Source organism: Lampetra planeri, chromosome 54 (assembly GCF_965212315.1).
Source record: "Lampetra planeri chromosome 54, kcLamPlan1.2.h2, whole genome shotgun sequence".
Classification (NCBI taxonomy): Eukaryota; Metazoa; Chordata; class Hyperoartia; order Petromyzontiformes; family Petromyzontidae; genus Lampetra; species Lampetra planeri.
This window is the reverse complement of record NC_136160.1, coordinates 3,211,641-3,238,763: the sequence shown is the minus strand read 5'-3', so window position 1 is coordinate 3,238,763 and position 27,123 is coordinate 3,211,641. Positions and strand designations below refer to the sequence as shown.

Sequence of the window (27,123 nt, the reverse complement as noted above, 5' to 3'; positions counted from 1 at the left end):
GGGGAGTAGACCCTAAACATTTACAATTCGAGTACCGTGACCTTTACGCTGGTGATTACAACCAGCTTGATCAGGTCATTTTTAGGTCTTAAATACGGTAATAATGGCTTTTGACCAAATCAAAAGCCATTATTATGTGGGGGAAAGAGCGGGGGATGTGGGGGGGAGAGTGGGGGATGTGGGGGGGGAGAGTGGGGGATGTGGGGGGGAGAGTGGGGGATGTGGGGGGTGGTCTGTCTTCAACTGAGGGAGAGGGAGTGGCGATGTCAGAATCACAAAGGCGTTGCACGCCCTGCACCCACAATTGATCTTAAATCAAGCGGCATTTTTTCGTAGCACGTTTAACAATTTATTGTACGCGACTAACTGATGCGTAAAATGTATAGCTTAGTCTTTTTTTTATAACATTTCAGTAATCACAATGTTGTATTGTGGGGTTTTGTAGTGAAAATTGATCTTCCGATAATGAACATTATCCGCGTGCTAGTTACTTTTCTGACAATGTGAAATTACAAAAAATAAGAAATAATTTAAGCATTATTTATAATTCATTTTGATGGTGAATTGTATACTTGGCAAAAAAAAACAAGCGTCAATGAAATCACGAAGTTACTCCATAATTTAAATATTAATGTTAAAGTGGCTCTATTTGAGCAATTACACTTAGTCAACTCGGCACCAGACAGGCAAAACCGGTTTCTGTCGATAAAACCTACTGGTGTGAGCTACAGCCATTCACAATTCAGGATGCAGACAACCAATGAGAGCTGACCTTGCTGATGGGTGTACATTTTTCAAGCACGTGTACCAGCGGTCTGCCATCTTAGGTAGGGCATAAAGGATGCTGGATCATCTCTGGTACCCTGGCACAACAATGGTTGTCTTGTGGATAAATTGCCCCCTGCCATAGGAATGTAGAATTTCTGCTGTTGGAGATGAGCTTTGCCCCAGGCTCATCAACAACTGCAGCAACAATCGGCCATTCGCCACCAAGTGGCGGTGGCGTCACCACGGCGCTTGTGCCAGGCTACGTGCACTTTAAGGCCACGTGAAGTGTCGAACGCGCGCTGGCAGGAGGTCACAGGACAGACTCGGCAGGTTTACCTTGGGTTGACTGACTGAAATGACTGGCCGATGCACCATCTGTGCCCCCTCCTATGCCAACTTGCTGCGTTTTAGCCGCCCGGCGCTCCGCTCGTTGTCATGAGCGTCGCTCCTCTGCCCCCGTTGTTGTCAGAGGGCGACTGCCCCAGGCTCATCGAGCAGAGAGAGATTGACATTATTGTTTGATGTTCACGAAAAATAGGTAAAGTCTTTAAAAGGATCGATATTAACACATTTTTTATTATTTTTTTAAATCGTCCTTTTAAAATTTAAACTTTCAATTGATTTGCTAGGTTAACTTTATTTTATTATTTTTTCTACCTACGTGACTTTACCGAAAGAACCAAAGAGTATGGGTTCCTGCAGTCACGAAAGCTTCAAATGAAGATAGATTAACCGTTTACATTTTTCCCGTAGAGGAGCTGCAATTATGCCCATATCCTGACAACAAATATTACTCCAAATTTCCCTTTTAACTTTGTACCCATGTTCATTGTATATACTAACAGGTACAATCTGAGTACTGTCACCACCCAGCAGTTTCTATATATGGATACTCCACACTTAATTGATCACCATTGGAACCTCCTTTGCCAGTAGCAAAATATGATCATTGGTTTTTTACCCCTTTTATCTGGCAACAAAACTGACACAGCGTCTATGCTGTTTGGGTACAGGGTGGGTACTGCCACTGTGCCCAAAAATCTATGGCTGGCGTGGAAGAGTAGGCCAAAATACTCTCTACGGGTTCTCCGGCGCTCCCTCAAATGGAGGCTCTTCTGCCAGCAATGGCACGCCGCAAGAATTGCGCCCCTTTACGTTTTAAAAAGCACTCTTGTCATTGAAGGGCCCCTCACATTCGCGCAGTCCGTTTCCCCCGTCGTCTGTTGAGTGGGCAAGTGGCTGCGCAGGTGCCAGGCGTGCGTTTGCAGGTGAAGCCGCGTAGCCGTTGCCTCGAGCGTTTGAGGCGAGCGCCGCTTTTAAACGACGAGCCGTCCTCTCGAGCTGCGCCGTGGCGGCTGTGGCAGGTGCAGGTGCACACACACACGAGCACACACACGAGCACACACACGAGCACACACGCGCACACACACGCACACACACGCACACACACGCACACACATGCATACGCACACACAACCGCCATTCGCCACTAAGTGGCGGCGACGTCACCACGACGCTTGTGCCAGGCCATGTGCACCTTGAGGCACACACGCACACACGCACGCACACACGGTGGACCGCTCTGTGAAAGCATCGCCGTCGTGGAATGTTGGCTTGCGTATGCTGACGCGGTGATGAAGCGACTTGTCCAGAGTTGTAATTGTCGAGGAAAAAAGTTAAAATATGAGATGTACATTTTTTTGTAAAAAAACATAAATTGTGTATGCTAAACACAATGTAAACCGAATGTATGTGCATATGTTGAGCTTCTTTCGCACCGTACGTAGCCAGCCGTGTTAATCGGAGGTGCGGGAATGAACAGTCTACAGAGGAATCCAGTTGGCATGCGTTTATTTCGTCTGACAGCATTTCTCTTGACAGCCGATAAGGCTCACATTTTTTTAACGTCAGTGAATGTTGCTATATATATCACATCGATATTATGCGTCTGCTTGATATGAGCACGGTCGTGTGTTCTCTCCACACGTGTAAACGTGAACTTTTTATTGCATTAATCCTCAACAGACTCGCCACCCCCCCCCGCATAACACTCCTCTCTCAACTCGCATTTGTCTTCACCACGTGCCCTCAACTCCAGCAACCAAATATCCTTTCGTCAAAGCCCCAAGTCAAATCACTGTTCAGTGGGTTCATCACTCATTTTCTGCTGTTGATCCCACGGTCTGGAATGTGTCCTCCCTCTGGCCACCTTAACTTGCTCTCTCTCTCCTTCTCTAGCCCAGGCTTAGGTTTGACTCTCTCTCTCTCTCCTGCCTGCGACTGACATGTCTGTGTCTCAAGAGACAGATAATTGTATTGTCTGTTTAAAAAAAAAAAGTTTTCATTAAGTGATTGTTATCATTCTTTAATATAGTTTTGAACCTATTTCGTTTTCTGAAATTTACCAAAATTAAAGTTCACTGTTTTAATTCAAGGGGAATGGCTGGCATGGCAATTATATGACGTCATTTCGTTTGTAGGTGTTATGGATTGTAAAGTAACAAAAATAATTTGCAGGCCTTTAAGGCAACTGCAGTTGAGGTACTTTTAAGCAGTCTTTGTTCGTACTCTAAGTACATCAACGCACTTGAGCAAAGTGAGAACATTTGGAGATAAAATTACAAAGTTAAAGGAAACTGACATCACGATAATCATCACAATCGTAAAATGGAACATCACATTGTATCATGGAAAGATTAATTTTCACAGCAACAATTCTAATGACCCTTTTAGAAAGTTTGACCAAACTTCCAAGAACCATATATTTATTTTTGGAGCAATTACAATCTTTTAGTTGCTCTCAATTAAATGCATTGGACTGTAAAATTGCTCCGGATCATTTTACTACGACCAAAACAGTTGTGCAGCCTCCTTTGAGCTGTCTCTGGCATCGTGCTCAGAACCTTGCAATCATGTCTTCAGTTCACTCCCTACTGGATGTGAGAGACATTGCCAGTGTGTAATGACTGATAGAGGATGCATATTGGTTACAAAGGGATCATTGGACATTACTAGCGCATTAGCAAGTGTACACGCTGTATACTCATGATGCAGGCAGCCAGCCAAAGCACACCTTAACCGTCAAGGTTGGAGGGAATTGATGCATATTGTACACCGTTTAAAAGTCATTAAATGTTGATAAAGTTCTTGCTCCTAGAAATAATTATTTAAAGTACTCTATGATGGTTAGGAGTGTTGGGAGAAGCCATGTGTGGTTTATTTTTAATCTTCAGAATAATGAACGATGCCAAAATGTTGCCACAAAATGGTAGCTCAACGAAGCGGCTTACCACGTGGAAATTTAAAGCAGCCAAATACTGGAAACGAATGCTGATTCTAAATGTGGAGGGAAAAACCGGAGGACCTGGAGAAAAATCTACACGACCACAGGGAGAACATGCAAACTCCAAACATACAGGCATCAGGGTCAGGATCGAACCCACGACCTCCTACTTACCAGACGAGGGAGTTAACATCTTGCACACCGGTGGCACATTCTAAGTGTGCCTTGCCTCCCATTTTATAACAATCATAAAACTTACCCCAATGGTTAGCAACTGGAAAGATGGTGGCAAGATTTGGAAATCCTGTCGTTTTTTTATCCTTTTGTCTAGTTTCGGAAAACTTCAACCTTCACGGCAGTGAACCATATCCAGTGCAATGCTTTGTCCTGCACGCTGACAGCATTTATCGCAGGAAGGAAAACGGTTTGATGAATATGTCGGCATGGGTCTTGGATGTATCACACAAGCGCGTGAACTTTGCCCGTAGGCGCTTATTTGTGGTCTACCTTGCTTGTGGTTTGTTGACTTTGCGGTGTTGGGGTTTCAAGACAGAACCTCAGGACATTAAACACACGCGGCGGCGTTGTGGTGTGTAAAAGTTTACTCTCGCTCCGTTTGGCTCCCCAGTGTTCCCAGTGCTCTTATCACTTTTTTTTTACAACCGCTGTTATCCGACAGTTGTTGCCCAGGTGTGGGCATTGAACTTTTTGTGAGTACGTAAAAGTGAGGCTTTGTTTGGTACACTTTTACTGCAGAGTGCACAGTCTATTTACTTCTCTCTTCGTGTGTTAACTCAAGAAAAGTGCCTATTTATTAATATCACATTTTGTGTAAGGGCACATTTGGTATTCACACATTATAGCCTGATTCGTACAAAGCCAACGTCGGTGAGAGATGGATGATGGTATTAAACAATCAATATATGTATCCATAATATATGTATGTATTTTGAACTTATTTCGCACCGTACGTAGCCGACCGTGTTATTGTTGTCGAAGAGCAGCCTTTATAAACTTGAGCAATTGGGTCTGCTATAACGACACGCAATGTCTACCCTCGACACTTGACGTGGGGTAGAGAGGCTGGCCCCTGCTCTATTTTGGAGCTCGATTGGTGCTGGGTGAACCTCGATATAAATTGGGAGTTGAAAGCGGGCAGTGTCGGACGTGCTCCCGTCAGAAAACAAGTTGACCGTGCAGGCCTGTAACAACTGGCTCGTGCGTGGTGGTTACCCTTCCAGGCACTATCTGGGGTCAGCCCTGCTTACCTTCCTAGATCCGATTATATTGCATGCATTGCAATTGAGTTTGGCATATGCATGCAAGTTAAATACCTAAGGTTTATTGCACGTCAATTCCACGGCAACCTTAGTCATTACGATCGATCGTGCCATGGCTCGTGTTTAATCTTCCAAGGTTGATTGGAAGTGCATTCTCGTTCTTGTTGACTCATGATCCAAGGAAAATGTGAAGATCACACTCACCACCTTGAAGATCCTCCATGGCAGCGTTCTTCACAAATTTTGAGAGGGGGGCCCACTTTCGCCGAAAAGGCATCAGTGTGAGGGCCGTCGCACATTATTTGAAACCATTTGGTGTTTGACAGCATGATGAGGTGTATTCACATTTGTGTATTGTCGGGGGCCGCACTAAAGGCCACCAGGGGCCGCTGCAATGCAGAACACTGCTCCATGGAGTCCCCTCTGCCTCGAACTATTGCCTCTCATCTCACTCGACTATCCTCTACACACTCTCGACTCCAATGTCCAAGGCGTTATTTTGTAGTTGCCATCGCTTGCTGGGATGTCACTAACTCTCCAATGCTGTTCCAATATTTTGATCTGTCTGTGCTGTCGACTCCCCTGCCTCCTGTTCAAGTCAATGCTCAATACTTTTCTTTTTGCTCTGCCTATGACTTTGCTATAGACAGAGAAAAAAAGCCCACTGAGCTATTGAGCTCTTTTTCAGAAGCCATCTGGTACACAAATGATAGTTCAACGACGCGGCTTATCACGTGGAAAATATATAGCAGCCAAATAATCTAAATGCATTTTTATTCTAAATGTGGAGGGAAAAGCCGGAGGACCCGGAGAAAAATCCACACGACCACAGGGAGAACGTGCAAACTCCAAACATTCTGGCGTCAGGGTCGGGATCGACCCCACGACCTCCTGCATACCAGGAGGGATATGTAACATGTCACCACCATGGCGCCCATATATATCATCTTCACTTGCAGTGCCCATGTAGATATGGTACGAATCCACATTGCATGTTACGGTGTTGAGACTACAGCTCAAACACGTCTATCGTGCCGTGTGTCCCCATGGTTGCCTGTGCGTCCAATTAAAAGGGGGGTGGGACCCGGAGCGAACACGCGGGAGATCTCCGATCGGCTCGTGGAGATCAAGGAAGAGCTCGAAGATCTGGAGCAACGCGAGAGGGAGCTGGATCAGCAGCGCCTGTGGGTGCAGCAGAGCATTCGCAACGTCACGGAGGACTCTGACAACAGCAAATATCCTTTGTGGACGTGCGCGCGCGTGTCTGTGTGTCTGTTTGTGTGTGTGTCTGTGTGTGTGTGCAGCCCTGTGTGGGGAGCGGTGGTGTAGCGGTTAGCGCTACACTGCGCTGCGAACCTGGCGACCCGAGTTCGATTCCCGCTCACGGCCAACACCGGTGACGATTATCTGAACCGGTCCTGGGCCTCCCCTAGGTCGACTCAGCCTCAAATGAGTACCTGGTGCGGTGTGTAAACATCGCCACTGGGGAGACAAAGGCGGTCGGGCGTGGTGCTGGCCAACCAACCCCTCGTGTACCGTTCCGGCCTTCATAGGTGCTCACTAACAGCACTTGCTGCCCCTACAGTCTGTTAAGGCTACACGGGGGATCTTTACCTTTGTGCAGCCCTGTGAGTAGTTGCCGGATGTGTGCCATCGCTTGAGGAAACGCGAAGGGGCAGTCCAGAGCCTGAGAGGAGGTGAAGCTCCGGGCAGAGATGACTTATCAAGCGAGCTGCTGAGGGGGTGGTGTCTGTGTGCAGACTGCCCTAGGTGACAGCATTTGAACCTTCTGGTCCACAGGAGGGTTTCCCGCAGGATTGGAAGGATGCTGTATGGTGCGCACCGTTTAAAAAAAGGGGAACTTTCACTGAGTGAAACGACTTCTTGGGTATCTCCCTTCCACTCCAGTTTGCCAGGAAAACTCCCGGCAAGGATTAGTCCTCGACGTCACCTCTCCAGGCATGCTGAGGAGAGAGGCTTGACTTTACGGGTGGAATTTCAATCTGGTATAGATGCAATAGGTCTGGCTCCCTATTGGTGAATCATGTTATGTATGCTGATCTGGCAATTGCTGCTTACCCTGAGAAGGAGTTTGATATGCTACTGCTGAGCCTGAGGCATGCTACTCAAAAGATGGGGCCTAACCATCAGCACCGACAAAAACAAAGCACATGTCTGGGTATTTTATATCATCAATACTCCCCTCCCACTACCTCCGCCCGCTCTGCACGAGTGCTGGGGTAGTTGAGGATAGAGTGCAGAGGTTTCCATAACTGGGCAGTCGGCTTTTGACTAGCTCCATCTTCACAGCAGAGGTCTCATTCCGAATCAGTCGAGTGGCATCTTTTCGACAGCAGCGTGTAACCCTGTGTGGAAACTACCCGGCTTACCGCTCCATACTAAGCTGGTTTTCGAACCGTGTACCTCTGCAATACCGTTCGACCACTTGGCCTGCATCTGCCTACCTATGCCTGTCATACTTGTCAACCCATACGATTTACCTGTATTCTTGAACAGGGAAACTTGAGTTTTCAGGTCCATACAGCATACAGCCGTCTCAATATGGGTGAACATTTAAGGTCTGAATTGGTCTATCGCAAGGTAGGCACTGATAAGGGGTTTACAGGTATGGCATGTCGCCAATGACTCACAATAGTCCTCAATATGTGGCGCACGTATTCATATAATGTATTTCCTCATTAATTGTTGCCTTGTAATGGTTTCCAAGTTGATGCAGTTGTTATTAAGGGCGCAGTTGTGTAGCTTTTATTGAACCGTTGTGTTTTGCCATTGCATTGGAAGGTATTGAAGGAACTTTTGTTTCGGCGATATGGCTGTGTGCCGTGTGTAACGCTGAATGTCACACAGACATCTTAAGTTTAAAATGGATTGCTCGGGTGTTTTTTTTTTTATAAGAGTTTGATTTTGCCGATTGCTTTCCTGAACACACCCCACGTCCGCGTTCCTCACCCATGAAGATCTCTGCAAATGCTTCAAAGGTGGGGGATTGTATTTACTTTTTAAATGAACACGGTTGACACATTAAAGCAGTGGCTCTTAACCTTTACTGCAGCCTTGCACCCCTTTGGATCTCAAACGTATTTTTTTGTAATGTTCATAAATACACAGGGTTTGATGAAACAAAGTAGTTGTAACTTACGTGCCCGTGCTTAAGTTGTGTGTCGATGATTTACCTTCTAAAAAAATCTGGCCATGTCTCGCATCCCCCGTCCCCAGAAAGGGAATCTTGCACCCCCATGGGGGGGGGGGTGCGTGCACGCCAGGTTAAGAACCACTGCTTTTAAAGGATGATTGTGCTTTTCATAAGGAGTGCTTACCAATGTTACGTGAACCTAATTGGTGTCGTAACAGAATAAATAAATAAGCAGACAGTATGTCTCCTTCACATATCCATACCAAATATTTGTAGGTTTAGGAATTTTTGTTCTTGTGATTTAATGGTGTCAAAAGTACTTTTTTTTACCAAACATTAATTTAAATAATGTATACTTATGTTGGGGATTTGTAGGAGTGTAATTGTTGAACAAACTGGACTTGCAATGCTAAGGTTGCTGGTTCGATACCCTATTCTGACACAGCAGTTGAAACACGAATGCAAATATTTTTAAATCACCCACCCTCGACGGCCAGCAAACTTTGGACCGGTTTTCGGCATTCATTGTCTCATAAGCAGTCAGGCTTGCTTGAATCGATATCGGTGAACTGCCCGTCCAGGCAAGGACTCTCCCCTTACGTTATGGGATCTTTCGCAACCGGTGTTATAAAAGAATTGCAAACAAAATATCTGTCCCAGCCCATCGTATGGATGGCGTAAACCTCATTTTCAAAACTACGAAAATGAATTATCTGAAGCATCATGCTTCGCCCTCCACTATGATTAATAATGATGCATCATGGCATCATTAATAATCATTATTTGCACTTATAAGGTGCCTTTGACACGTAGGTAGAAAATTAATTAAATCACGACGTTTCGGAAGCAACACAAGCCTCCGTCATCAGGTGTAACCGCTCCAGTAAAATTGCTGTAGCGTTCCTGATGACGGAGGCTTGTGTTGCTTCCGAAACGCTTTGATTTAATTTATTTTGAATTTTCTACCTACATGACAAAACAAAAACAAAGAGTATGAATCCTTGCAGTCACGAAAACTTCAAATCTAGAACAGCATCACAAGAACATTACAGCCACATGTGCCTGGGCTTCCTCTCCTGCCGTGGTGGCTACTGCTGATTTATTCCACCGCTGGTTTACTTTGAAACGTATTTTAGCAATGCTTTAACAGCTTAATTTCAGTTTAATGTGGAAATTGCTCCGTGTTAAGGGTTCAGGGTTGGTATATTATTCATTAAATTTACTGGCTATTGCCTGGTTCTTGTAATTACTGGCGAAACTTACTCGAATGGTAAATTATCTCTGTTTACTTTCCAGCACACGTGTGCTGTACTCGTAACAAATTGGCATGTTTTATTTACGTGACAAACCTTACTAATTAGCTGTGTCGGGTGGTGGCGGGTTTACCGACACATTTACGCGATCTAACCCAAAAAAAAAACCTTATAGTTAATTGACTGTTGGAATGGCTAGGATAGATTTTTTAAATACTTTTATCGGCCACTTCTTGGTGATTCAAAAGATAACATGCCACAGTGGATAATGGCATTCACTGATAGGGGGATGGCAGCTCAGAGTTGATGCGCTGTTGTGTAAAATATTTTTTTTGTTGCCATGGAGAAAATAACACGAGCGCTTTGAATCGATAGTACCTGCCGTTCTTGACGGAAATTGCTAAAAAAATTCACATCCAATTCCAAATTTACACTGTTGCAGTTATAAATATCCCACTGATTTCTCATTTCCCCTCTTACTCTTTGGTTCTTTCGGTAAAGTCACGTAGGTATACAATAAAATAAATCGCGACGTTTTGGGCGCAACACAAGTGTCCGTCATCAGGTGGGAAAGCGTGGCCTGCTGCTGAGGCAGACTGTTTTATTCTATACTTACGTGACTTTACCGAAAGAACCAAGGAGTATGGATTCTTGCAGTCACGAAAGCTTCAAATCAAGATTTCCCCTCTTGTTTTATTTTCAAGAGGTCATTGACCCTGTGTGAAAGCAATGGCTCCGAGTCTTACAAAGGAGAGAGCGCATTTATTTGAATCAGTTTATTGAGATTAGATGGAGACACGTAGAGGCCATGAAATAATGTTGTTTTCTCTGTACTATCGGAATCTGAATATTTATTAAGACTGTAGGAATCCGATAACCTATGAAGCTCTATTTCACAGGTTTCCAGTCAGGGCGGGTCAGCAAGTCTACCTAGCATTACCTAGAAATAGATCGCCATGTATTTGCGATGCTTGCAAATAATAAGGTGCATTTTAACACGTGGATTTTCGCGACCAATATCCATAATACAGTTTTTTTTGGGTCAGATCGTGTAAATGTGTCGTTAAACCCGCCACCACCCGACACAACCAGTTCGTAAGGTTTGTCACGCAAACTGAACATGCTATTTCGTTACGAGTACAGCACACCGGCGCGTTGGAGCGTACACAACATTCACAATCTTGAGTACGACGTTTCGCCAGTAATTACAACTAGCATCGTCGGGCGTCAGCCAGGTTTGCGGAGAAAGCCTCCTGTTTTGTTCCTTAAATAGAGGGATAGATGGTGATGGCGTCACTTGTGAGCTCCCGACGTGGGGTGCATCTCAGGTGTGATTGACTGTGACTCGAACGCCATGAGAAACGTGTTGTTCTTCGTTTAGGCGACACGCTGCTGGTGATCAAAGCTCCTGCTGGGACCCACCTGGAAGTTCCGGTCCCCGAGTCGGTAAGGAAAAGCGTTCTCCACTGTCTGACAAAACAAACTCGGTCTGGGCGCTGACGTCGGAGGCGATGCCATGGTCGGGGTGATAGCGCGTTGATGTTGCAGAAGTTCGCAGTTTGTACCCAGCGGCCGCCCTGGTTAACCCTACCCCGTTCCGATGACGTACGCGTACATTCGTTTGCATTGTCAGTTTTTCTTGCGATTCCGTTCAGATGACGTACACATACATCATCCATAATAGAGGTTTTTTTTGGGTTAGATCACGTATAAATATATAAATGTGTCGTTAAAACCCACCATCACCCGACACAGCCAACTAGTAAGGGTTGTCACGTAAACAGAACGTGGCCAATTTGTCACTAGTACAGCACGCCGGTGTGTTGGAGAGCCAAGCCACAAAATTTACAATCTTTGAGTACGACGTTTCGCCAGTAATTACAACCAGCTTCATCAGGCGACAGCCAGATTTGTGGAGAAGTCCACCTGTTTCGTTCCTTGTATAGAGGCCTAGACGATGACGTACTTGTACGGAATCGGAAGAAAAACGAAAATAACTTCATCGGTACCGAGGCTCTCACAAGGCCACGCGGTGTGGTACACTTTGGTGCCGGCTACCATATCGAGTGTGGCGGTCGTGTCGCTACGGTTCTCTATGGTCCGAGTACAATATCTTTTAAAAACAGCGGCGCTACTATGCCTCTAAATAAAATTAACGCTAACCCGCTTGCGCGTTCCGAGATTCAGCGGTGAACGGGACACCCACCCTGCAACTTGCAGACGTCTCGGCACAGGAAAGGGTTAATGCTCCGGGTGTATTTACCAACAAATACTCGCCATCGTGCTTATTTCCAGTGGATCTTGAAAGATCCTGAGAAATAATTAGAATCAAGTAGGCCGTGTGTGTCGCTGGCACGGTTACAATTTCAAAATTGCTCGCAAACCTAATTGGGTAATTTCCTGGTAATAAGGTAGCATTGCATTTTACAGTTTTAATTCAGTTAAAGTTAACTCAACACATTCATGAATATTCGCATTTTCCCTGTCTGCAATCTGCTTTAGACAAACTAATACATTTTTGCTTTAAGCTGGCATGTAATCATCTAGACATGTTTGCACGTACAGTTTTTTTTACGTGTTCGTGTAACTACATGTTTGTGTTGTACACACAAATACTTTACAAATATATTGCATCACAAAAGGCATTTCACAAAGCGTCTTTAGTCCCATCGCCAGTGTCCATTGTTTTAGTCAGTAGTGCCCCTAGGTGGCACTGTGTCACAATCTCTGAATCCTGTATATGGCTTCATTACTGGCTGTCTTCTCATTGTAAAATAATACATTTCTATGGGTTTAACGAGGTCGTTAATATAAAACTGAATTTAAATCTTTCAGCAAGTTGTAAGTTGCAATCCACCTCGAGGGTACTATACACGTTTTGAAGCGATGGATAAATCTGTTGCAAGAACATTTTAGGATTTTTCTCACGTAAAGTCCCAGTGACAAACTTGAATGTGCAGCCCATCCCACGGTCAACTCTGGGTTCAGAGGTCGGCAGTGGACACGTGAAGTGTGTGAGTGCAGCGTGCCAACAGCGAGATCCGACCGTGTCCCTCTTGTGGGCTTCAGGTTGCCGAACGAGTACATAAGAAGGTCGCACTCATTACACACAGTGCTTGGCACAAGTGAACCACAACACCGTGCTGATCTCGTCAAGGAACATAAGCCACCATCACGTGAAATCTGGTCATCCTCGCAGCGGCGGCTTTTGGCTGGCCACCAAACGGAGAGGGTCACCGCATTGCGCGCTTTCAGATGCGCTTCTGCAGCCGTCTGGAACGCTCTTCCGATGTTAGGAAGCCACTGGAGCTTTGCACTTTTAAATGTAGATTGAAAACTCATTTCTTTAGAACTGCTTTTTGTGTTTAGTTTGTTCTTCCCCCCACACCTCCGATTGGCACGGTTGGCTACGTACGGTTCAACATACAACAACTGCACCACTATTCCCACCCCCTCCCTCACATGGCACCCAAGATAGCCGATGAGATTGCATTGGAGGTGAAACTCTTTGGGATGCGCGTCTCTCGTTTCGTGTCCGTGCCCTTGTTGTTGCAGAGCTCTAATGGCCACAGAAAGTACCAGATCCACCTGAAGAGCCAGTCTGGACCGATCAACGTTCTGCTGGTCAACAAGGAGTCGTCGTGCAGCCCGGTGGTGGTGCCCGTGCCTCCCCCGGACGACATGGCGCAACCCACACGGCACCTCCCGCCCCTCCCTCAGCGGCCCAACCCTCCCATGCCGACAGACGGGCTTATCGGTGAGCGGACGTGCGGGCTCGCCGGTCGTGCGGCCTTGTCGGTCGTGCGGCCTTGTCGGGCGTGCGGCATCGCGTGGATTTTGTGTGTGTGGGGGGCGGCTCTCTCGCTCTTGGGGCGTCCGGGCGACGAGGCACACGCTGAGGATCTTGCGGCCAGGGACGACTGCTGCATGTCGGCCTCGCAGGAGGACTAATTGTCCCCCCACCGCCGCACCTCCGATTAGCACGGTCGGCTACGCAACATTACATACGTACATACGTGCACGACGAAACAAACGCAAGGAAGAAAAAGCATGCGCGTGTGCGGACGGATTTTTCGGGATGCTTTCCGACGTGCGTTTGTCCTGCACATTCTGTAGTTCATGAGCAGTTAGAACGCGGGGTTCCATCTTGGCACTAACACTATTCTTACATCAGTGATATTTCGAGGAAACGTGCGCATGGAACGCCTTGTCAATTGACATCGGGAAATCTGAATTGGTAGATATATTTAAGTCTGCTTTCAAAATCCACCTCTTTAAAAGTGGCCATCCCTCTTGAGTATCGGTCGGTTGCCTGCCCCTGGTCCTGTTTTTGTTTCCTGCTTTTCATGCATTGCGCATTGAGATCCTAGCATGGAATGGCCATTATACATTTTAATTATTATGCGGGATAACACTTTCACCCTCCGTTCAAGTGATCACTTTTTTATATACACGCGGAGCACAATCTCACACACTTGAGTACGACCGTAAGTTGTGAACACTCTGCCTGACATCCTCAATAAAACGTACAGTAGAACCCCTCTTAACGACCACCCCTCTTAACGACTAACCACTTTACAACGGGCCTCCGTAGAGCCCGATGTGTCCTGTATAGTAGTTTATTGTATAACGTTCAAGGCGTGAGTGTAACGATCATGTGATCATCCAAGAAGAGGCCACGATATACAATAGCCTCGAGGTTATTATACAGAGTGCTTCAAGAAAATGTTAACACTTATATGGGACTATCGTTTTAATGGAAGTATGTAACATGATAATAAGTGTATGTTAATCGCTTCAAAAGGTAAGAGAGTCTCCACTTGTTCGCCATCATCGTCAACGCGTGCCTCGAATCTTCTTCAGGTGGTCTCCAGAGCCCGGAGGCACATTTCACGTGGTGTTGCAAATTCTCAGAAGTGTTAAAAACATTTTTAAGCGCCCTGTATATCGAGACAAATAAAATCGTGGGCACCCCCCCCCCCTACCTAACCGATTTCCGCACACACCCCGAGCCGATGTCGTTACCACGCCACTGATTATGACATACGAGACGTTTGCATTGAAGCCGTGCGCGTTGTGTGTGTTGTGCGTTTTTTGTTGTTGCTGCAGCAGGGAGCCTGATGCTGAGCGACCCCCCGTCGCCGATGAGGGGGCAGGCAATGTGCACCCAGAGTCCGGAGAGTCATGCCCTCTCTGGAGAAGCGCAAGGCAAGCCGCAACCCCTGCACCTGGCGCTGGAGCCCATCAAGGCGCAGACGGTGGAAGGTGAGTGCCGTCACGTTTCCGTCACGAGAGGATTTTCCACAAAAGCTCATCCACGTTTTCCTCCCCGCCCCCCCCCACCCCGTCTCGCCGCACGCCAGAGGTCGCAACCGGGTACCCGATACCTGGCTACCCGTACCCGGCCGGGTACGGGTACGGGTAGCCGTTTACGACCCTGGTGCGGCCGGGTACGGGTACGGGTAGGCCGTGAGTCACTGGCGAGTAGCCGTTTGTCACTCATTTCGGGTAGGGTACGGGTAGGGAACGGCTACCCGTACCCGGCCGGGTACGGGTACCCATTTGCGACCCTGGTGCGGCCGGGTACGAGTACGGGTAAGGAATCAAAACCCGTTTGCGACCTCTGCCGCACGCACTGGGGCTGCCGTCGCTGCCTGAAAGGATTTGAGTTGTGCAGCATGTTCGTCGTCGGTGTCGTTGGGTACAATCCGCTGTTTGAGATGAGGGCCTCTCCCCAGGCCTTTGTGTTTTGTAGTGGTCATATGGCCACACTTTCACACGTGAACGTGGGAACCCTAGGATCACAGTACAGCAATGGACTTTGCCGCACGACCCGATTGTATCCCGACCACCTAGCCCCGTAAGCCATATGACAATCCATTTGTGCGTTGTGGTCACCCATCCAATCACTTTGCAAGCGCAGACATTGTTAGCTTCTGTTGAGGCTTTATTGCGGATGATTTAGACTTCATTTGATGGTGTGGACGCAGTTTGGAATGTGGACAGTTCTGTTTCATGCATATATTTGAACACGAGTTTGGCACATTTTTGTTGCTTTGACCTGAAGACAGCATAGGTGCGAGTGAACTTAAAAATTCAAACATGCGTCAATTTCCGTAATTTACATTATCGTTCATGGATGCATGTTGAAGGTCTTTCGCGCACTGTACGTAGCCAATTGCGCTAATCTGAGGTGCGACATTAGACAACTGAAACATCACCTGATACGGCCCAGGTTTTTATAAACTCCATCCAAGTTATATAACTTTAAATATAATGTATCCTTTAACTCTTTGTCATTTTCATTACCTTCTGATATTCGAGTTGCAGCTTCAACGAGCACGTAAAATAAAGACGTTAGTTTTGATTTCCGATGCAAAATGCACGTTCTCCCCATGAATCTTCGCGCACACGTTGTGTTATTCAACAATGCGTTTTTATATATACGAACTCCATCGTTGGTGACCCGTGTACACAGAGGGTGGTGTTCAAGAGAACACAACGGGCAGACAGTGTTAGGCAACAGAGATGGATGGAGGTTTAGGCGTGCACGCCAGCTACACGGGGGTAACTCTTTTTAAAACGCATGATGGACCTCGACGGGGAATAAAGGTTTTGCATCTCTAAAACCCGTCGCCAATCGGGGGGGGGGGGGGGGGGGGTGCCATTGTATGCCCTTGGCACGGAATGAGTGGCTCCAGTGTTGGTAGTGCACAATGATGCACGTTGGCAGCACTTTCTCCATTTCATAAGTTGGCACTTCTTTTTCACGTTTTCGTGCCACCGTGGACGAGCGACGGGCCAGCATTTCTGTTGTTGTGCGCCTTTTCAAAAGAGGGCTTTAAAAAAAAAAGGCAGAATTCAACGTTTTGTGTCGTACATATGGACTGTGTAAATGAGTAAAAGGCGACCCTCGGCTGCGGAAACACACGGGGACGGATCTTTCGTGTAGGTTCTCTGAAATTAAGCAAGAATACTTATTGGGCATAATAGTTTTTTTTTGGGTTAGATCGTGTAAATTTGAATGTTTCGTTAAACCCGCCACCACCCGGCACAGCCAATTAGTAAGTTTAGTCACATAAACAGTACACACCAATTAATGTTTTACGTAACAACCTTACTATTCGGCTGTGTCGGGCGGTGGCGGTTTTAACGACACATTTATATTTACACGATCTCACCCAAAAAAAGCTCTGGATAATAGTGGTCGTGAAAGCCTCTGTGTTGAACAGTACTTATTGGGTTTTACAATATTTTTATCTGCATTAAATGAAATGTTCTAAAAATTATCATTATAAATTGTGGCCATTTCGAGGTCTCTCTGGGCCATTGTCTGTGGCCAACTTTTGCCGTTGTCATACTTCAATGACCGTGCGGAGCTGCACAATGGGACTGTGTGAACGTGCCAGTATTTTTGAAATGGGTAAATAGTGTACCGATTTTTTTTTTACTTTTTCTTGAATTGAGATTAAATGGCATCTAACGCTCGGCCAGTTGATGATTTTGTTTCACGTGGTTTGAGATTGACTATTATGAGATACAAAACCAAGTTATACATGCGCGCACATGTTAAATATTAATGATTTAAATGCAGTTTTAAAGTAAATTCTTACGTGTATACTGTTGTAATATTTATTTGCAATTATTTTAGCACTAACATTGTGCAGATACTAAACAGATATCCGCGTGATTTGATCCAAAATTTATATGACATGTGATATATCATCATCTGGAAGTCTAATCACGAGTAGATTCGATATCAGAATAATACAAATTTTTTTACAAGGTGCAATCTTTTCGGAGGATTATGGATTTAAGTTATAAGCACGCAAAGCCCGTAGTGCGTGAAGGATACCTATTAATGGCTTTCATTTTAACTTTCAGGTCTGCAGCTGCCGAAAGATATATTCGAGCCGTCAAAAGGTATACTCTTCAATCCTTTTCACTTGCGTGCACATTAAACATCGTCGCTTCCACCAGTTGTTGCACAGCATTGCTGAGTGGTCTGTGTGCTCTGTATAACGATAACTAATACTGGTAGGAACCTCCTGGTTACACCAGCCCACAGGGGATTATTGTGTCCGTCCGTCGTGCAGGGAGGGGCTGGGTGGGGAGGGAGGGGCTGGGTGGGGAGGGGAGGGTGGGGAGGTTGGGGCTGGGTGGAGAGGGGAGGGTGGGGAGGGGCTGGGTGGGGAGGGGCAGGGTGGGGCCGGGTGGGGAGGGGAGGGGCTGGTCACCCCGTGGTGCCCTTATAAAACTCAACGTTTAACCTACTCACGCCGGCTTGTGCCCGCCCTCACAGTCGGCCATATTTGCGGAATACACCACGCCGCCGTTGACCCTGGCCATTGACCGAGCAACCCAACGTTCCTACCAGCTCCCTCCGCAGGAATGTGTTACTTAGCTTTCCTTCGGAAGTTCCAACCTCAATAGTCCTAACGTGTATTGGTGGCAGACCTTGTTGTCCCGTAACTTCTGTTTGTACGTTGACCCAAGGTAATTCTGCCATTGTTGCGTTTCCTTACAGCGGGAGATTTCATTGATGAGCTCATGTATTCGGACGGTGAGTTTGTCGTCATCACTCCACCCCTTTGCCATTCAGGGATCACACGAATGCAAACACTGCAAGGATTCTCTCCTTGCCTCGAGCGTAATTGAGAAAACGGCTGTGAAAAGTGATTGAGTGTTAACACGGCATTTGAGTTTTGTCGATGGGCGTACATGGGTCATGAACGACTTAAACTAGAATCGTTTTCCTGGTGCGGTGGTTGGCGGCCCACACCTGTGATCCATCCCTTGCGAGAGGTGGCCTTAGTGAGTCTTGCAAAGATATCACCTAGCCCTGTGTAGGTTGACGTGGTGGACAGCAGATGGCAGTACAGCAAAATGGGTTTGTCTACCATTAATCTCTGGAGATGTATTTTAGTGTTGCGTCATTGCTCGTGTAGTTTCTCTGATTATGCCCAGTTTCCTTTTCACATTTAATATATCCCAAATTAAGATCCTCTTTACAAATGTACGGGTAAATAAGTGATGCTGCATTACGATTAATAGATATTCTTCACCATGTTGTAAGTGAATATTTATCTCGAGACTAAAGGACATTTTCTGAGCAAGGACATTTATGAAATTGTCTCGTTATATAACCAGGCATAAAATTGCATGCCCTTTCTAGATATATATATTTTTTTACTACTTTTACTTAGTCCGTGACTCTCACGGTGTAAATCTTTGCCTGGGTGATGACGCATAACAACCTGTGCGCGGTACCCCCCCATACAGCCAGCACAAAGTATGTATTTTGAACTTCTTTTCCACCGTACTTAGCCAACCGTGCTAATCAGAGGTGCTGCGGGGGAAGGACAACAAATTTAAACACAAAAATCAGTTCTAAAGAAATTAGTTTTCAATCTAGATTTTAAAAGTTCACAGCTCCAGTGGCTTCCTAATATCGGAAGAAAAGAGCACTTCAGACGGCCACAGAGGCGCATCTGACAGCACACTGCCACACTGCTGTGGCGCCGTCTTTGTTGATGGTTGGCCAAAAGCCGCTGCTGCTGCTGCGAGGATAAGTGGAGTTTGTGCTACCCCACTAAACTTGCCGTGCTTTACATGCACACACAAACAACAAAGATCCCCCGTGTAGCCTTAACAGTCTGTTGGGGCAAGTGTTGTTAGCGAGCACCTATGAATGCTGGCACGGCACATGCGGGGATGGGTGGCCAGCACGACGCCCGGCCGCCTTTGTTTACAACATTAACGGTTCAGATAATCGTCACTGGTGTTGGCCGTGAGCAGGAATCGAACTCGGGCGGCCGGTTTCATAGCACAGCACCCTAACCGCTACACTACCACTCCCCACACTCGCACACACGTGCCCCGGTGTTCACATGTAAACCAGAGGTCGCAACAGGGTACCCGATACCCGTACCCTACCCGATACCCGGCTACCCGTACCCGGCCGGGTACGGGTAGCCGTTTGCGACCCTGGTGCGGCCGGGTACGGGTAAGGAATCAAACCCGTTTGTGACCTCTGATGTAAATTCTAACACCCGTGTGCGTGCGTGCCCCCGCTCCCATTTGGTCACTCTACCGCGCGCAGTGTTCACGCCACTGCTCCGATTGTCTCCCCCTCCTGCGGACCACGACTACTACTTCAACCTGGACGAGACTGAGGGCGTTTGTGACCTCTTTGACGTGCCTATCCTGGGAATCTGACGCTCAGTGCCGTCCACCGTTTGAAGGTTTTCCCGAGGCGCGCCATCGATCCTGATTTCCACGTGCATACGCTCTCTTCCCACCCTTCTCTCCTCTTCAAAGCGTGAGACAGGATGGACTGAGCGAAATACAACGGTGACATTGAGAGACTCGGAACAGATTCTCAGTCCTGCCAAAATGTTTTTGATCGAAGTGCCTTTACCAAGACTACTGCCCTTCCTACTGCCCTAAGCGGTCTCGGTCCACACATTATGTTATAATTTCTAAGTCCCATTTTTCAGAATGAAAAGAGGTTTCACTTGTTGCAGAGGCCTTAAAACATGGCATGGAATTGCCAGTTCCAAAGGTTTTCTTTACAGGGTACGGATTTTCAGACAGTTCTTAGAGACTGGATTTTTTTGGTCTCCGGGAATCGTAGATCAAATAAACTGTAAAGTCACCTTGGAGTGAACAGTGTGGCCAGATGTTTGAGCTCCGCTTTCACGTGCCAAATTGAAACAGAAGAAAACGGTCAGTCACAATGTTTTCTTGATTTTGTCATGTTGGTTTGATGTAACCTTGCTATAAACATTGCAGGCTTAAATTTGGAACCGCATTAAAATTAGGAACCGGGAATTGGAAATGTTTTCGCATCATTGTGATGAGATTTAACATTGTGTGCCCTTGTTGTGGATGGGACTATTCATGGCATTGAATAGACCATGGAAACTGATGTACATTTTATTATGGCAACAAAAAGTATGCTTAATTTACTGCTTACTACGGGAAATTGTGTTCTTAGAGGTCTCTGTATTTTGGTCGTTGAATATTTTTGTTTGTACATTTTGTCGACATCGGTTGCAAAAAAATAAGCGGCAGAAATATTTCACAGCAGGGATATGGGGAGGGGGGGGTAAGTACAGGGCATCTGTGAGATTATTGCGTTCATGCAATAAAAAGGTTAACCGAGTTGAGCGTGGTTAGAAGTGTTGTTCAGATGTCTTGTAGTTGCTCAGTCCTAAGTTTTGAGATCACTTATTTTCCCCCGGGACCTCCTACTGGCCCAGCGGTTTGATTGTTGGGGTGGGGGGGGGGGCGGTTCTGCCTCTGTCGCACACCTTGTTTTGCGAGTCGGCAAGATCAATGTTTGAGAGCGAGTCAACAGGCACAGACCCTGTTCATTACTTGCTTGCTCATGACGCTGCTGGCAACAAGGGCCTCCGCTGCAGGCGACTAAAGAACAAATCTACATGATGGGTATATGGCCGACTCTTCCATGCTCACCTGATGTTTTGAAAGAGGAAACGCAAATCACTATTCCAATTAGACTGGCTTTTCCACAGCTATGCATAGGGCATGCCTTTTTATTTTTTACATAATTTTCACCATCCACAGGACTCTTCACGTTCATTACATTTCGCCTGATCCCCACGGGGCAACGGAACGTGCAGAGAGTAAGCCTTCGGACTGCCGTCTTTGTACACGTCGACAAATGCGATTATTACGTGGGCTGTTGTATTCCATTTAAATTGTACGTTGGGATAGTACGACCCATTTGATAGTGTCAATAATATCTCAACCGACAATATGCTGCTTGCCTCTAAAAACAAAGGACCATGACTGAGGAAGACCCATATATATATGACTATTTTATTATGATTATGTTCATCTCTTTGTTTCGAATTAATTATAGCAAAGCTTCACCTGCCAGTGGATGTGTAGACTGTACTTTAATTGGGTGGAATGTATTCGGTGTGAGATGCCTTAAAGAGAGCTGTTATAATAAGGGACGTTCGATATTGGGTCAGAAATGTTGACATTTGAAATGTGGTGACATTTGCTAGGGTGCTTGGCCTATCTATAAGTTCGGCGTTTGTATTACGTGAGTTTCGTTTTTTATTTTTATATTCACAATGGCAAGAGTAGGGAATCTAAAGCTGATAGAGCAGGCAAGGGTGTTGTTAATTGGTTGCCTTTCCAACGAGATTGGACCGGCGATTCAACGTTCAAGTGCGAGTGGTGAATCGCAAGAAGACCGAAGCACCGTACGTTTGCCACTGATACGGTGCAGTGGGGGGGGGGGGGGGGTGGATGCCTGTTGGTTATTTTGCGAATTGAACGGATGTGTTTGTCGTCTCGGATGGCAACAACAGCCACTCCCCTGGCAGTGACGAGGTCAACTCCATTGGTCGTGCCACAACAGAGCCAAGTGGAATGTAGCAAAATGGTGAAATGTACAATTATTTAGTACCACACTTTATCCATGCCTTTATACTTTCTGTACATTTATTTTTTACTGTGACATTTTATGTGATGATGTTTTTTGTTTGCGGTTCATTGCGGTGATTATTTTTACTTTACTGTGTGTGTGTGCGCACGCGTGCGTGTGTTGTTTTTTTACTAAGATACGTTTATGTTAAGCACCCAAAGCTTGCTTTGGTCGTGCTTATTTATTAAATTTCTTTGTCAGACTTTGTTTAATCCGTCCTGATTAATCCACATGAACCTTGCAGATTTTTTTTTTTCAAAGAAAAGCACAGGTCCCTTGTCTCTGCAACCCCTGGTGAATTTATTGGTTCATCCGTGTTCAAACCTGTGTTTGAATGGACTCGGGTGGAGCGGGCTCAGTGAACTATCACAGCACACACATCGGTGTCATTGAAATTCCACCAAGTGATTGTTGTCAAAGCTGCAAATGTAGTGCTCACATTTGTACCGATATCACACTCAAAAGCGATTAAAATCAAAAAGCTTGCAGGTCCATATTATATGACCGCTAAGTCGTCATGGCAACTTTTAGTCCATGGTGTTTTCCGCATACTGGGTTCACCTAATTCAGAGGCCAGGCAATTTACCGACTGTTATATGCTAGCAGAAATTGAGAGGACCAGGTTAATTATCAGTTTGCCGACAGGTGTGATGTTGTATGTATGTTGAACTTCTTTGTCACCGTGTGTGTATCGAACCGTTGGAATCGGAGGTGCGGGTGGGATGCTTCTAAAACTGTTTTGGAAATTCACCAGAATCCAGCTGTCGATGCAGAAATATCACCTTTCATAGGCCCTCGTGGGTCACGTTTGTAAAAATTTTTATAATTTGCATCGGGACAGGAGTGGTTAGAGATCGAAAACAGAGTTGCCAACGTTCATAAGCATACTTTCTTGAAGAAGTCATTTTCGATCCGGGTCTGTTTATCTTGCAACTTGTATAAAATAAAGTATCAGTGCAGTGGCTGCACCTCTGTACGTTCGTTTACACAACAGTTCTTGTTTTTGCATTAACGTTGGTCTCTGTTCATGAGCCGTAGTCTGAAATGCCACATCCGCATTTCTGACAACATTCGTTCTCGTCTTGTTCGAATAATGAAAAACAGTTTGGAGGTTTAGAGACGTCAAACCTTTACGGCGGCGGCCGCTGCAAAATGAGCGGTACTTTGGCCTCAGTCGCATGCCACTTCTTGAACAGATCTCGTTGAATAAACTGTCGGTTAAATAAACTATTCGCCACATTACACCTTTGGCAATTCAACACAACGGTTGTGTAACTCGGTAGTGGGGGGTGGAGTGAGGACCCCTTAACCAGATAAGCTGCGTTGAGCCAAATACCGTTATAAAGTGGTGTTACCAACATACCCTGCTTGTTTATTTGCGAGTATCGAAAGCATGCACAAACGTTGACTACATAAAACCTGTGAATTTACTCCTTTTGTGAATTAAGAATGCTGTGATGTGTACGTGTGTTGCTTAGGAACTCTGCTTCTCAGACTCCCCACTTTGTTGTTGAAGTTTACATTTCAAATGCGACCCTGTGTGGTTCTGTAGCGCGTCACAAAGTAAGCGTTTTTAACAACCAAATGTTGTCCCTTCTGCTTTAAATGTGAAGGTGTGCACCGTCCGTACGAAACGTCTCGCCGTAGTGGCGAGATGTTTATTACCTCGCCTGGTATAAAGGAGCTCGTGGATTCTATCCCGACCCTGACGCCTGCTGCTGTATATTTGGAGTCTGCGTGTCTCTCCCCGTGGTCGCGTGGATTTTCCCCCGAGTCCTCCGGCTTTTCCCCTCCACATTTAAAATCAACATCACGTGTTTTAGAGACTTTGGCTGCTATCAATTTCCACACGATAAGCCGCTTTGTAGAGCCATCATTTGTGATAGCCAAGGTCGCTTATGAAAACGAGCGGAACTTACGTGACAATTTTTTTTTTTAAACACCACTTCCCAGTTCACTTTGAGCAGTTGCTTAACGTTAAGTGAAATATAATCGAGGCTACATTGTTACTTGGGATCGTTTTCATTTTTTACAATTTAGCATGTGCTACGGAAGAGTCCTCGTAATTTCAAAATGCATGATATTTTTTTATTTTACAATGTCACATCTGTGCGGAGTTTTGCAGATGTTAGTATCATTTGCAATGCGTAACGATTTTAAATAACCATCGGAAACATTGTGACGTGACCTGATGCAACTCGACATCACTGTTTGGTGGGGAAAAGCTGAAATAGTGAAGTCTCACGTTTGCGTTGTCATACGCTCGGATGAACCAGACTACCATCCCCCCCCCCAAATTAACTGAAATGTTTTATCTAGGGAGGTTTATATTTTCAGATTTTACAGATTAATCGGACAATTGGGAACACGTGTCTAACCATGTGGTGACGCTGAATGTAAACTACAAACGAAGCTATTTTATTTTACCAGGCAAGTTTCACTGAGCTCTGTAGCTCTTTTTCAGAAGCGACCTGGCCACAAATGACAGCTCAACGAAGTGGCTTATCACGTGGAAATGTACACCAGCCAAATACTCTAAACGCGTGACGTTGATTCTAAATGTGGAGGGGAAAACCGGAGAGGATCTGGAGAAAAGTCCACGCGGTCACGGGGAGAACACGCAAACGCCAAATATACAGCAGGCGTCTGGGTCGGGATTGAACCCATGACCTCCTGCACACCTGGCGAGGCAGTTATCATCTCACCTCCGTGGCGTCACAATGAGCGAATTCGCACAATTTGTAAACGATACCAATCCGTGGATTCTTCATCTATCAAGGATGAGGGGGTGGTGGGCCGCTCAGGTTATGACAATTGGCAGAACAGCAGGGCGCAGGACGTTGTTTCACGGTATTGTAAAACAGGACTACATTTTGGGACCCGGATCAACCTTTTGTGTCCTTACACTAAAATTATATACAAGTAAATGGTGACGTGTAAGTCGAGTCATGTCCTTGTAGTATAAAAATAATGGGTGTAAAATTACGTACACTTTCACACGGGAAAATTGATTGGCCAAGCTGGAACTGTGACCGCTCTTGCGTCAAACTTCCATCGTCGCGTCAAAATGATTGCCTCGTTGCGGCCCCGTCGTTTGACATCCGTCACGCACCGAAATGACAAGCGGTGGCAAGTGACTCCGGCTAAAAGAGAAAAATCCCAGACTGCCGTGCACACATCGCAAATATAAAGGTACCCTCCCCAACAGCCGTCAATCTCAAAACATCGCTTTACCAGTCGTCATCCTCGCTATCATCTGCACGACCTTGAAATCCTACGCGGTAGTACAAGGCATCTTATTGTAAAGCGAAAGCACACATGAAAGCTGCCTCGTCCGTGTTGACATAGATTGGGATACAATGGGACGTTTTTTGCCACTATCATATGGAAAATAACAATAGGTTTGACATTATTCTTAGGTTTTTTCGGTAAAGTCACGTAGGTAAAACATCAAAATTAATGAAAATAAAATAAAAACAAAAAATCACGACGTTTCGGAGGCAACACAAGTCTCCGTCATCAGGTGGGACCGTCACAGCCAGATTAGCTGCATCACTTGATGCATCACTTGATGCAGCTAATCTGGCTGTGACGGTCCCACCTGATGAAACGTGATTTTTTGTTTTTTATTTTATTTTCATTAATTTTGATGTTTTACCTACGTGACTTTACCGAAAAAAACCTAAGAATATGATTCCTTGCAGTCACGAAAGCTTCAAATCTAGAAATAGGTTTGACCCTTTATGGAAATAAAACAGGAGGTGGTAGGATGTTCAAACACTAAATAGATACCGTTTGCGAGGAATCAAGTCTGCAGTAACCGCACACGTACTTTTGGTGAACATGCAAACTAACATCGTCTGATAATATTGGCTTTGAAGCTGATTGGGCCTACACCATGCTTGCATGTTCACCACAGTCACGTGTGGTTAACGCAGACTTGATTCCTTGCGAAAGGTTTCTATTCTGTGTTTTATTGCCAGAAAGGGTAAAACATTATTTTTCAAACATGGATTTGGATGCCACTTTGTCAACTTGACTCACTCGCTTTGTGTGTCAGTCTCTGGTGTTGTGTCCATAGCGAGAGAACTGTTCGCTTTACTTGGGGGTCATGGTGAACGCAGCATCACTTAAACTTATTCTACTATAGACGGAAAAGTCTCAATATACAAACCCATCAATACGTTTATCAAGAAGGTATTGTTTTTGTTAGTTTTTACCATTTGATGCTTATGAATTGTCCACAAAATACATTGCAATTCACCACGAATACTGATTTCATTCACCTGGCCTCTTTGGAGCCGTAAAGTAGTGGCCGATTCAAGGTTTAACTGCACAGTTGTAAAGAGAATTCATTCGTGAAAAAAGATCGGCGTGTGGTTTGCAAGCTTTGCAATGTATCGTGTTCAAATTTAGAATTCTGTGCTCAGCGAAAAAAGCAAATGCACAAAATAAGATATGCTTCATTCAACAAGTGAAACGTGTCAGTGGCTGTGGATGGCTTCGGGGGCGACGGGGTCGGAGCACCGAGCCCAGCAACGCTGAGAAATCCTGGGTTCAAATCCGGGCAGCCACCTTGCGATTTAAACCAGGTTCTCAAAAGTGTGCTGAATTGGTGGTCTCAGTTGAGTCACCTATGGCTGCACAGGAACAAAAAAAGCCGATATAAAAATTATAGTTTTTTTGTTGTTTTACTTCACCTCGATGAATTACCTATAGGTAATATGTTCGGGAGTTGAATGCCAGTGTTGAAGTCTTGCTCGCCACGAGAGGGCTTCAGGAGAGAGAGTGGATATTTGGTGGCAGAACGTTCAGGGTGCCGTGCGATTTGGTGTGGTTTTCTGGTGATGATGCCGCATTGCGTTATTTAATTCTGCATCCGGTAGTTTTTGTGTACAAGTTCCCTGACCAGGCCGGAG

The 27,123-nt window shown here is 45.7% G+C and overlaps 2 protein-coding genes across 2 annotated transcripts in view; both read left to right on the top strand.

The window, feature by feature from the left end:
- LOC144735243 (transcription factor E2F5-like) overlaps window positions 1-23,634 on the top strand; it is a 30,205-nt gene extending 6,571 nt beyond the window's left edge. The window contains exons 3-10 of the mRNA XM_078617738.1: window positions 6,405-6,566; window positions 8,287-8,330; window positions 11,120-11,184; window positions 13,294-13,495; window positions 14,848-15,003; window positions 17,623-17,661; window positions 18,266-18,301; window positions 19,841-23,634. Coding sequence (XP_078473864.1) covers window positions 6,405-6,566; window positions 8,287-8,330; window positions 11,120-11,184; window positions 13,294-13,495; window positions 14,848-15,003; window positions 17,623-17,661; window positions 18,266-18,301; window positions 19,841-19,956 — 820 coding nt within the window. The 3' untranslated portion in view covers window positions 19,957-23,634. The remainder of the gene's footprint in view (window positions 1-6,404; window positions 6,567-8,286; window positions 8,331-11,119; window positions 11,185-13,293; window positions 13,496-14,847; window positions 15,004-17,622; window positions 17,662-18,265; window positions 18,302-19,840) is intronic.
- LOC144735177 (carbonic anhydrase 2-like) overlaps window positions 1-27,123 on the top strand; it is a 527,023-nt gene that overhangs the window by 433,607 nt on the left and 66,293 nt on the right. The window lies entirely within an intron of this gene.